General features: G+C 40.4%; 1 protein-coding gene across 1 annotated transcript in view; it reads right to left on the minus strand.

Moving 5' to 3' along the window:
• The window catches only part of C8H1orf87 (chromosome 8 C1orf87 homolog), a 76,391-nt gene that overhangs the window by 11,623 nt on the left and 52,396 nt on the right, over nt 1-12,372 (minus strand). The window contains exon 8 of the mRNA XM_063103747.1: nt 1,067-1,128. Coding sequence (XP_062959817.1) covers nt 1,067-1,128 — 62 coding nt within the window. The remainder of the gene's footprint in view (nt 1-1,066; nt 1,129-12,372) is intronic.

Here is a 12,372-nt window from a genome sequence, read left to right on the forward strand (position 1 = left end):
AAGTGTTATTTAAATAGAACACGGAGCAGAGGAGAAATGAGGGAGCAAACCATAAAAGTATATAGGAAAAGAGCATTGGAGGACAAAAGTACAGCAAAGGCCAAGACCTCAAGGCAAGAATGTTTGGCGCATTCAAGCAGTTGTTGAGAGGAGAGCCTGAGGCACAATGAAAAAGGAAGAGAAGTGGGTTAAGTGCTAATGGGAAATGGATACATTCACCATCCCCTTTTTGCATTTTCAGGCTTCTGGTACTTGTATAACCAATTTCCTGTAATAAATTCCCTCTGTTTGAAATACCTAGTAAGGTTTCTGTTTTTCTACTTAAATACAGATATATCTATTCCCCACCACTTTCTCTTTCTCTATCTCTCTCTCTCTCATTCTCTCTCTCAATACCTTGTATTTTGATCAAAGGGTAATCAGTAAATGGTTGATGGATGTAGTAAATAGAAAAACTACAACAGCAGATTAATATCAATGCATATTTTTTCACCTGTCATATTTAAAACTTGCTAATTGCTAAATATTTTGCCCAACTCATCTTTAAAATTTCACTTAATAATATGTCTTGGAAATCTTCCTGTAGCAGCCCAGCCATGTTATTTCAGAACTGCACAGTTTTATCAATTGGTTGTACCATAATTTAATTAAGTGGCCCCTGAAGGATCTTTTCATTGTTTTCATTTTTAAAAACATTTACAAAAAAATTTCTGGACTAAACATATACTATATGCCTGTTGGGAATCCTTTTTGTTGAGATGTCAGTAGAATAAATATGTAGTTGCAGGATACCTAGATCTAAATAAATAATACTAACTTTTTCTATAAATGTGTTGTGTTCATCTTAAAGGGCTACTGTTAGAGAATGCCTCATGATAAAATAAAACTTGGAGAATTATACCTTTTATGGTCCAACTGGCCTAAAAGAATAGCCAGTGATCCATTTAACTTTCTGGGAGGAATGAGATAAAATCCAACAAGCAAACCACTCAAGCTAAGCAGCATAGTCAACAATAGCTTTGGGAAATGGGAGGTCTCTCAGGAGCAATAAAATAATGGAACTCACCTGTAGGCAAATCAGACAAATCAGAAGAAGCTCTGCTCAGCAACTCAACAAAATTCTGCCACCTGGGCAAGAAAAGGAAACATAATATTGTGATCAATGTCATTGCTCTGGAAGAATGTCCAGTGAAGCTCCGAGTTTATATTGGTAGTGATATTGAAAAGGCTTTTTGATACCTTTATCGTTTAGGATTCAATGCAGGAAACAAAAACGACTTCAGGTATCTCTATTAGAAAGGGCTTTGATAGAGAGAATTAGGTCTCCACAAAATTATTGCAAGACTAGTAGAATGGAGGTTGTGGTCTGCTGCTAGGTTCAGGGTCAGGCCTCAGCAGATGTCGTCCCAAGATCAGGGAACAGCCGGAAAATCTGGCTGATGTCTCAGTTGCCTCTAGCCATGAAGTTGGTCACTAGGCAGCGCAACGTACATTTCAGCCCCTAGAAAAACTAATACTTGACAGTTTCTGGAGTTGCTATTGCTATAGGAAAGTAAGTAAATACATAAACTGTCTCTGTGCTACTGTCTCCCACTCCCTGGCTTCTGCCTTTCAAACATCATGGAGTTGTATCTCACTGATAGAACTTGAATCCATTCTAGTAATTTAGTGTCAAGGGGTTTAAAAAATGTTCTTTTTAGACTTCACAAGTAAGGGAAGTATTGTAACACAGAAAAGAGCATAAAAGAGGATAGATATGGTTGCTAAGTTCAAGTAGACTATATTTAGAGAGATGTCCAAGCAGAAATTACACTGAGCAACATGTCTGCAAATTACAATCAGGTAAACATTTAAAGTCTAAAAGTACTTTAGCAAAGCCTCAGTAGTGAAAGTCACTTACATTTGCTCACCCAGCATACATCCTTCATTTATGCATAAATATGCTCTTCCCTGGGGGTAATAGCCATCTTTTGGATACACTGCAGATGGGACTATGGTCAAAGTCCCATACTTTGACATTGTCCCATACCCTGTCCTAGCCAATGTTGTGGCTGACCTTGTCTAATTAACCTCAATTTATCTGTCATTTTCTCTTCTCTGTCCCTCCCTTCCTCCCTGTCTCCTACTCTCTGTTTCTGTCTCTATGTGTCATTAATTTTTGGTTATGGTCCTTCTGAAAGTTTTTTTCCCCCCAATTTTATAAGTTATTTCAGATCCTTTCAAAATATTTCTTTTTGCTTGTGTTAGCAAAAGACAGTTTCTGTTGCTAGCAATCAAATGCAGCTGATATGAATTCTTATCTCTGTCTTGCCCATAATAAGAATTAAAGTAAAAATAAAGAGCAGGTTGTGAAATTTATATCCTGGATTTTCTGGAAGAGTTCTAACATCACATGATTTAATTCTCTTTAAATAAAAATGATTCATTAAATGTGTAACTAGTTTGTTTTGCATATACCTCATAAAAATTTTCCTGTATATGATATCACAAGTCAGAAAAGTTCTTCGGTCAGTATATGCATCCTGATATTGGGTTTTGAAAATGTGGCCTCTAGTGTTTCATGTCACTTTGGACAAATAAATAGATAAGGCATCGGTATGCAGGACAGCAAGTCAGAGAAGCTGATGACTAGATCAGACGCTGCAGGTTTAGGAAAGTAAGAGTAAGTTAGAAAAGAAGTAGCACTCTTGAGAAATATTAACAATCATATAAAGATTTAATGTTAGCACAGATCTGGAAGTGAGCTGTAATAGAAGCATTTCCTGTCTTCTACAGTTCTGCGGTTTCTTTCCAGACCCTCTTAGGAAGTCCAGGCTTATGCCTAAAGCATCTTCTGACCCTTTTGATTAAAAAACAACAAAATAACAAAAAACCCCGATCCATTAATATTTACACTTTGCATAACATTTATTTTTCAGAGTTGTTAGGAGTTATCAGGTAGTGTTCTCTTAAATATCAAATATGAGATAAGGTCTCAGGATAAAAGGCACCAGAAACTCTCCTGCCTCTTCTTGACTATATGTTAACAGTAGGGGAAGAAGACTGCAGGAAAATTTTCTAAGTATTGAACTTGGACACTGCCTGATTTGAATGGTGTATAGGACTTATGTGATCAATAAAATTCTTAAAATAAGATCCTTCTAGTAAAATATTTCCATTCTCCCATATTCTTTACATTACCCTAAGACCTTCAAAGAGCCATTCACAACTTAAATGTGGGCATGGTTTCTAGCTGCCATAACAGGTGCTATAATTTTAACAATGAAAGAGGGTACCAAACCCCTAGTGCCAAGCTAGTGTGCTCAGGACTCAGGGACAAGTTGTGTGAGCCTGGTTCTAGATTCATGCAGATCTGAGTTCAAATTCCAACTGCAACTGAGTTTGTCAGGTTAAAACAGCATTTGGTGAGTGTTTTGAGAACTTTTTGTGCATTATCTCATTCAATCAAGACATCCATCCTATGAGGCATGTTAATGACTCACCCAAGACACATAGATCAAGGGGCAGCTGTCTGACTCCAAATCCACGTGAATATAATGTAACATGGCTTCAGTTCCTTTTTCCCTCATTTGAAATTTCATGAACACTGCTGTATTATTTGAAATTCCATGGACATTGACATTTATTACAGCAGAAGTCTGAGGTCAATCTGATTTTTGTTCATTTGTAATTATTTTTTCCTCTTTATTTGCTTTGGTTTAATTTTACTTTTTGGCCTGGGTCCTTGAATAATTTTCTTTGTCTTTATAATACAAAAGTTTTGTTGGAATAGACCTGAATAAGTTTTTTATTAATTTAGCTTAGATCATATCTGCACACAGAGGACTCTTTCTTTTTCTCCAGCTCTGTGAAGTTTCTCTAGTTGGGACTTTTCTTTTGACTTCATTTCCAATTTTACTAGTTTTCTTTTCTACAGTACCAAGACCTCAGGTTGAATCCTCATTCATCTATATCTACTCCTCTCTCATTTTCTTTTTCTTTTTTACAATTTATTTATTTTGTTTTATATATAAACTTTAAGTGTTACAATAGTTTTAGAATTACAGAAAAGCTGATAGAACAGAAAGTTTCCATTTACCCCACACTCAGTTTCTCCTGTTGCTTACATCTTATATTGGTATGCACATTTGTTACAGCCAGTGAACCAATATTGATACATTGTTATTAACTAAGCTCCATGCTTTATTCATATTTCCTCAGTTTTTACCTTTTCTGTTCCAGTATCTTATCCAGGATAGCACATCACATATTAGGCGACCCTAGACTATGACAAGAATTCTTGGGAGGATTCTTGGAAGGAAGACCACAGAAGCTATTCTCAACACATCCTATCAAGAAGACCTGCTAACAACATGACTCATCACAGCCAACGTTAACACTGATCATCTGACAGTTCTCTCTCATTTTCTTCTCTGTTCTTTTTCTATAGATTTCACGGAAGCCCTGACATTTGATATTACGTGTTAGATTTTCTCTAGTGTTAATTTTGCTTTTTATTGATTACTGGCCACCTCTTAATTCTGCTACAAAAGTTTTAGTGTCCTTGAAATCATCCATATTTCTCCAAGTTCTTTCCAATTTTTTGTTTACTTTTTGTGCATTTTAATTTTCATTTTTATAGCCTTTTTATCTCACTGTGCTTAATACTTTCCAATTCATTCCAGTAGAAGACATGGCTTTTTAGATCCTATAGAGAACCACATGGTTTTCTAATATTTTCTGGCTTCTAGAGTAGATCATTTTCAAAGGTTTGTTGTGACTTGGAGTCTGCAGGATTGTGATTCCCTTCACATGTTCTGCAGTTTTTTGTTTTTTTTAAATTAGGCTGTTGGAATTTTCCCTTTATTCAGCTTCACGTGAGGATCTGTTCACACTCGACATAACCCTGTAGATGATTTGTGTTGGTTTCTTTGTCCCTGCTCACTGCTCACTCAGACCTGCATTCAAGGGGCAGATGGCCACTCCACACATTCCTGGTGTCTCTCAGGTATTCGCCTCGTGCACCTTGGTGGGACAGAGGTGGGATCTTCTCACCACCCTTGTTGGATATGAGGCACCTCAAATTGGTGTAGTATGTCATAATCTATACACACCTCAGCATGTATAACTGCCAGCAATCTCCCTTTCTCTGCTGTAACCCCTATGACTTTATGTTCAAGAATTACACTTTGTCAGATACAAACACCATAGCCAGGTTTCTCCCTTCTCACCTTGCTCATCCCTACTTTCTGCTCTGCCACTCCTGGGAGATGTGTTCTCTGGGCAGGTACAGGAAAGTGGTGCGTGGGTAAGTATCCACACTTGGGCAAGGAGGGAGGGAAAGGAGAGGTGAGCAACAGTAGTGTTCAGGCTGCTACAGAAAGCAGCACCTGTGTACTTTTCTGATTGGTTAAGACTGGTGTTTTCCAACCAAGGGAAAGGCTGTGGAGAAAGGACAAAATACCTTCTACCTTCCACACCTCTTATACATAGTCAGGTCAGAGCTTGGGGCAGGAAACCACTGATTTTCCCACGTTGCATTTATATGGTTAGTGGAGATTCCTTCTAGATTCTGACACTAGAGTGCCTATTAATCATTTTTGCTACTCGTATGTGTTTTGCCTCTTTCCTTGTTCAAAGGAATTTTAGTCAGGGGCTGTGAAGCAGATGCCATTTTATACAAAAAGCCCCACATGTAAAAACAAAACAACCCTAAACATATTAAATACACAAAATGTGGGCTATTTCATTAAAACACCACATAGTCTTGATGAGCTAGTTACAGGTGCCATGTTCCTCTATAAGCTTCATACAGACTGACGTGAAAGGTGCGCTGGTGCTCGACTCCCAAGCCCATCACCTTTCTTCACGTTCGGAAACGTATGCTCTGGTCATAATGAACAGTTTGCAGTTCTCCAAACTTGCAGCTTTTGCTTTCCTTTTAGTCTTAGTACATTTTTCTACTTCTCTCTGAAACACTCTTTCCCCATCTCACCTGGTTGTTTCCTCCAAATTCCACCAAAGCTCACTTGAGACATAGTACAGGATGGTGCTGAAGAGTCATCTCTGTTTAGACTACCAGAATTATAAATTAAATCCCATGATTTGAAGACTTTATTCATTGTAGCCATTCCCTTCAGAATCCTGTAATCCTCTCTTCCAGGCGAAGGGTACCAAATATGCTAGAAGGAGGAGGCGGATAGGAAGGAGACCACTCAGGAGGCCTTCAGCCTGTAGGGACTGTTTTAGTTTGCTAGGGCTGTGTTATGGTCTGAATATTTGTCTCCCCCAAATCCATATATTGATATCCTCACCCCCAAGATGTTAGGACTTTGGGAGATGATTAGGCCATGGTGGCAGAGCCCTTATGCATGGGTTAGTGTCCTTATAAAAAAGATCCAAGAGACACCCCTCACCCTTCCGCCATGTGAAGTCACAATGAGAAGACAGCCATCTGCGAGGAAGCAGACCCTCACCAGAGGAAAGATTATGTGATCAAACCTAAGATCAAATCTGCTGACTCCTGGATCTTGGACTTCCCAGCCTCCAGAACTGTGAGAAATAAATTTCTGTTATTTATAAGCCACCCAGTTTACGGTGGTTTGTTATAGCAGCCTGAATGGACTAAGACAGGTTGCAATAACAAAATACCACAGACCATGGGGTTTAAACAGCAGAAGTTTATTTTCTAACAGTTCTGGAGGCCAGAAGTCCAAGGTCAGGGTGTCAGAAGGATTATTTTTTTCTAAGGCCTCTCTTCTTGGCTTGCAGGTAGCCTCCTTATTGCTGCGTCCTCACATGATCTTTCCTCTGTGTGCACGCATCCCTGGTGTCTTTCCCTGTGTCCAGATTTCCTTATTTTAATCACCTCTTTAATCATTTCCAAATGTAGTCACATTCTGAGATACCGGGGGTTAGTACTTCAGCATATGAATTTGGTGGGGAGACACAGTTCAGACCAAATCAGGGGCAAATAAGATTCAAAGAACACAACTTCTGGGGGTAATTTATTTACTCATCTGTGAAGTGGGTCTAAAAGAAAACTAACTCACGGGGATGTTGGAAGTCTGCTGTGTAGCCATGTAGAGCATTCTATTCGGCCCATGCCTGGGATGTATTAGGTGTGCATGCATGAGCCCCTCACCCCTTGAGTCAGGAGGTTATTTTGGTCATATTATCTAACCCTGCTGCTGGGATGCTCATTCAACTGCATTGTCTTCCTGTGCTCTCACCTTCTGGTTCATATAGTCTAAGTTGTATTCTTCCCACTTTCCAGTTAACTGTGGGAAGCAGAGCCCTTCCCTGATATAAAGGCAGGAAACTCTCAAATCCAGACAAACAGATCCTTTTCTCCATTTGACAGGTGAGAAAATCACAGTTAAGAGAAATTAGCTACATGCTCGAGTTCCCAAAACCAGTGTATTTCAGGGCCAGCATTTCCATTTAGGACTGTGTGATTCCAGGCTTCGTGCTGCCTTTCCCGTGGACAGGGCCTGAGGGGGTGGGAGAAGGGCTACACTGGTGAGGAAAAGTTGCCTTCAAGCCCTGGGCTTCTTTGGATTATACCTATTCCTGGAGCTTGAAAGTTTCTCCCTTTTGTGTCTATACCTTACACCTCTTTTGGGTCCTGGAGGAGTGCGCAGGAGATACCAAACTCCTCAAATCCAGAACTATGTTCAGCACCAAGCCCAAGGCGGAAGCAGGTCTGGAACTCAGGCAGTTTGCCCAAAGCCCCTGTGTCTAGCCACTATCCTATAACCTTCAGAGTTTCGTAGACTTGCAGGAGAGTCAGTATAGGGTAATGATTAAGAGCCAAGACTCTGAAGCTAGATAGTCTGCATTTGACTTAGCTTTATTTTTATTTTTATTTATTTATTTATTTTGACCAGTAAGGGGATCGCAACCCTGGGCATGGTGTGGTCTGCACCACGCTTAGCCAGTGAGCGCACTGGCCATCCCTATATAGGATCCGAACCTGTGGCCTCAGCGCTACCAGCGCCACACTCTACCAAGTGAGCCGCAGGGCCGGCCCTGACTTAGCTTTATTGATGAATTCATTTATCCATTATGTTTTGGTTTTAGCCTCTCTGTGCTTCAATGCCTAAGAAAAATAATACTAACTATTTTATGGGGAAGTTGCAAGGACTGGAAGAGTTAATATTGGGCTTCCAGTCAAGATGGTGGAGTAGATGGTCTCCAGCATCACTCTCTCCCACAAATCAACCAATTTACAACTATTAGAAAACAATGATAGCCAAGCTAGGGCCACTATAGTTCAGGACAAGAGGAGGAGAGACCTACGAAGTGCATGAAGGCGAGAGAAGCAATCATGAGAGAAAGAAAGGATCACTCCCACCATTTCGAACCCCAGCCTCTTCAAGGCTGGAGCTGGTGAGCACATGGAGTAATAGCTGCAAAAGCCACAGCTGTGTCCTTCATATGAAGCTTCTTGGAGGTAGCAGGGGAGTAGAGGGCATTGGTGGCCCTCAGGCCAGCAAAACCACTAACAGGGTTCCCATGGACCCACACAGGAGCGAGTGACCACAACAATAGAAAAAAAGAGCCACTCAGAGGCCAGTGAGTCATCGCAAGGGATCAGCACACAGCCTGTCCCATGGGAGTGTTGGCTGTGGGGGAGACAAACCACTGGGGGAACACTGGGGCACAGCACGGACAGCTGATCTGCCCCCCAATCAGCACAAGACCACTCTGTGTAGACTGATCAGGAATATAGAACTGCAGGGGGTGAACATTGCTGAAAACACTCAGGCCCCAGACTAGAATTTCCACACAATCCTGGTGCACTGGATCTCACAAGACCCACAAGTACCTACAAAGTCAACCATTAAAATCGGAGCTGCACAAAAAGTCTTCCCCAGGGAATCAGCAGCAATGCAGCAATTTAGCTCATCTACAGGGCTCAAGTGCTGGTCCCCACAGGAAGTTCTGCCATTTTAGAAATAAGCAAAGGACAACAAATTAGCTCCGGTGCAGAGTTTAAGTTTTGGGAACAGCGAATAATTCAACACAGAACTGAAAGAAAAAACAAAATACCCACAGACAGAGACAAAGTCTGATATTAACTAGTAAAGGTCTCACTTCACCAAAGAACACCTATACAACCTAGAAGGACCCCTGGGCCCCCAAGCCAAGGAGGGGGGACAGGTGGGGGACTCAGCCATGCTCCCCGACATGAGCAACAAACTCAGTGATGACCACCAAGCTGCCGCAGGAAACACCTTGGGCTCCTGAGCTGGTGCAGTGGCAGGGCTGAGAGCTATGGCCACACCCCCCTGACATCTGCATTCAGCCCAACAATGACCAAGCCACCACTGGAAGCCCCCTGGTCTCCCCTGCAGGAATGAGGGGGGTGCAATGAGCCTCGACCATGTTCCCCTCCTTCCTCCTTCTCCCACCATATTTCCTTCCCCCTTTTTCTCTTCCCCTCCCACCCAAATGCTCCACCACAACATCTTTGAATGAAATCACAGATGGAGCCAGGGACCGACCCCTCCTCCTGCAACCAGGCAAGGAGAATGCCAAAAACACCACTTCCATGTGAGTGGCCCACCAAAGCCACCACAATAACCATGGCTGCTGCAAAAATGGCTAGATGCCACAACCACCATGCAGATGGCCCACCAGCCACTTGAGTGCATGGATACAAGGAGAGTCACTAGGAGAGACCAAAGAAAAGAAGAGGATGTCTTTCTCCACAAAGCCCATTCCAGAGTGCTAGAGAAAGCATCTACTCTACAATAGTAGTGGGAGACCTGAATACACCTCTCTCAGCACTGGACAGATCATCTAGGCAACAAATCAACAGACTAACAGTTACTCTTTCAGAAGGAGAAAAGAAATATAGGGTTATCAGAGGTGGGATGGGGGAGGGAGAGAGGGATGGGGAGAGATTGGATCGAGGGCATAAAAGGATAAGTATGATTTGTAATAATGTATATGTTAATAATATTGATTTGATCAACATATGTCAATGTTGAACCCCCAAAATATGTATAATCAATTACGATTCAATAAAAAATAATAAATAGATAAATAAATAAAAGAAGAATTAATATTTATTAAGCATTTGAAACATTACTTGGAATATAGTAAGTACTATATAAAAGGTGGCCTTATTAATAGTGATAATGTAATAGCATATTTACTATTATTATTATTAGAATCTGGAAGAAAAAAGCCAGGTCTGATTTCTAAGGCCCAGCCAATGGGCAGATCTGTACCACATCTCTAATAGCTTGCTGCCTCACACTTTTCCCATTCCCTTTAAACAGTAATTGCTGATTCAGACACCTCATGTTTTCTTTATCTTCTAAAATCCTCTGGTTGTTCCTGGGATTAGCAAAACCAGTCCTTTTCAACCTAATTGCACTCTCAATAATGGGCCAGATGTGTATGATAAGTCCTACTTGTGGCTGTACCAATTGGTCCACTCTATTCTCGAAGCTCCTATAGCAGCTTCATTATTTATCCCCTCTCCCAACACAATTTGGCTTGTGTGCATGTGTTTTAAACTGGTTTGAAGCATTTCATTTTGCCAATACAATTTTAGAGTATTAGTTTGCCTCCTGTTCTCTCTCTGCCCTCCTTAATTACCATTTATCACAAAGTCACACAGAAACATTAAATGCTAATTCTGACTTACATGTTCCTGGCCAAGAACAGGGATAATAATTTCCATCCAACACAACCTGAACTCATTTTACATAAGGGTGATTCAGAGTAGAGATTTGAAATTGTAATCAAGTCTTTCTCAAAATCGCCTTACCCTGGCAGTCATTCACTAATGTGTCTGCTAATTGGTAGGCAAATGGCACAAAACAAATCTCAATGTTTAAAAAAAAAAAAAAAAAAAAGCCAAACCTCTGTAACAGGGTTTGCAAAATTGCTCCTCTTGATAGCTCTTGCAACATGACAGTTTTAAGAAGGGAACACAACTCATTTTATTTGGTTAGGTGGGGCTAATCCCGCATCACCATAATCCCTCCTGATGTTTTATTGATTCTAAAGAACATTTAATCAGGAAGCAGCTCAGCACTAGAATCCTGCTAATTAGCAAGCAGCCACATTCCAAATGGGCTCCCAATTGAACAGCAGATTAATGGACAATATGTACTAAAATAATGATTTGTGCATTCAGCTCCTAAAATGTGTGTCTAAATTGCATCTTTAATCTCTTAAGGATATAGGTTTGCATACAAAGCCCTTAACGGAATGGATTTAATTCAACAGAAGAAGCTTTAGCCAATGACTGTTTAAGGATGAAAGGTTTATCTCTTATAAACGCAGTTCTTCTTTGGATCTCCTGGTTTTAATGTCCTTGAACATTCAAAGGTCAAAGACACGTGAATAAAGAAATCTGTGTTTCTCTGACCTGCACAAAGAAGTGGGAAATTAAGAATATCAATAGGATAATTGGCAGCCTAACTTGATTTCCTCCTGATTTTCTTGGTCTTATATTCCTGATTCCTGGAATCTTGGTTCTGGGTCTCAACTTTTAACCAACAAGTATCTATTGAGCCTCTACTATGTGCCAGGCATAATGTGACCCTTGATACTCACTTTTACTCCCTTTAGATTGGTATGTTTGGTGGACTCTCAATTGGTTTTCCACTCAGGGCCTAGGTCAGTCTTCTGCTTTTCCAGCTTAGCCACCCCCCTCACCCTCACCTAACAACCCCCAAGTTTTAGAGACAGTAAACTCCCAGGTCCAAATCTAGTCCAGTGGAAATTCAATGACTAGGCTCATCCTCCTAACCTTGTTATTCATTTATTCATCAACTGATACTCTCCATAATCTTAATCCTTTTTACTTTTTCTGTAAATTGCTCTTACCACCATGTGATATGCCATATGAGAGTACTTCAAAAAGTTCGTGGAAAGATTTGTATTATCTTATCTTTTAATTCTATTTTTCCACAAATTTTTTGAAGTATCCTCATATTTTCTCACTTATTTATTTTTTCTCTTCCCCGGCAGAATATAAGCTTCATGAGGGAATGGGCTTTGTTTTATTCATATCCATATTCCCAATGGCTAGAGTAGTGTTTGGTATATACTAGACACTCAATAAATGTTTGTTAAATAAATGAATAAATGAATCTATCAAGTATTTACTGCATATCTACCATGTGCCAAGTATTGGGCTAGATCTTGGGAATATACTGTGAGGAAAACAGTTATGTTCCTTGCCAGCATAGAGATCACTATGTAGACACTAAACTAACAAATCACACCAATACATAACTGCAAATAGTAATAAATGTTAGGAAATAAGAAGACTGAATCCTATGAGATAGTACAGCACAAATAACCTGATTTTGATGAGGTATTTAGGGAAAGCCCCTTTCAATTTGACTATGAGCTAGAGACTGG

This window comes from Cynocephalus volans, chromosome 8 (assembly GCF_027409185.1).
Source record: "Cynocephalus volans isolate mCynVol1 chromosome 8, mCynVol1.pri, whole genome shotgun sequence".
NCBI classification, from domain to species: domain Eukaryota; kingdom Metazoa; phylum Chordata; class Mammalia; order Dermoptera; family Cynocephalidae; genus Cynocephalus; species Cynocephalus volans.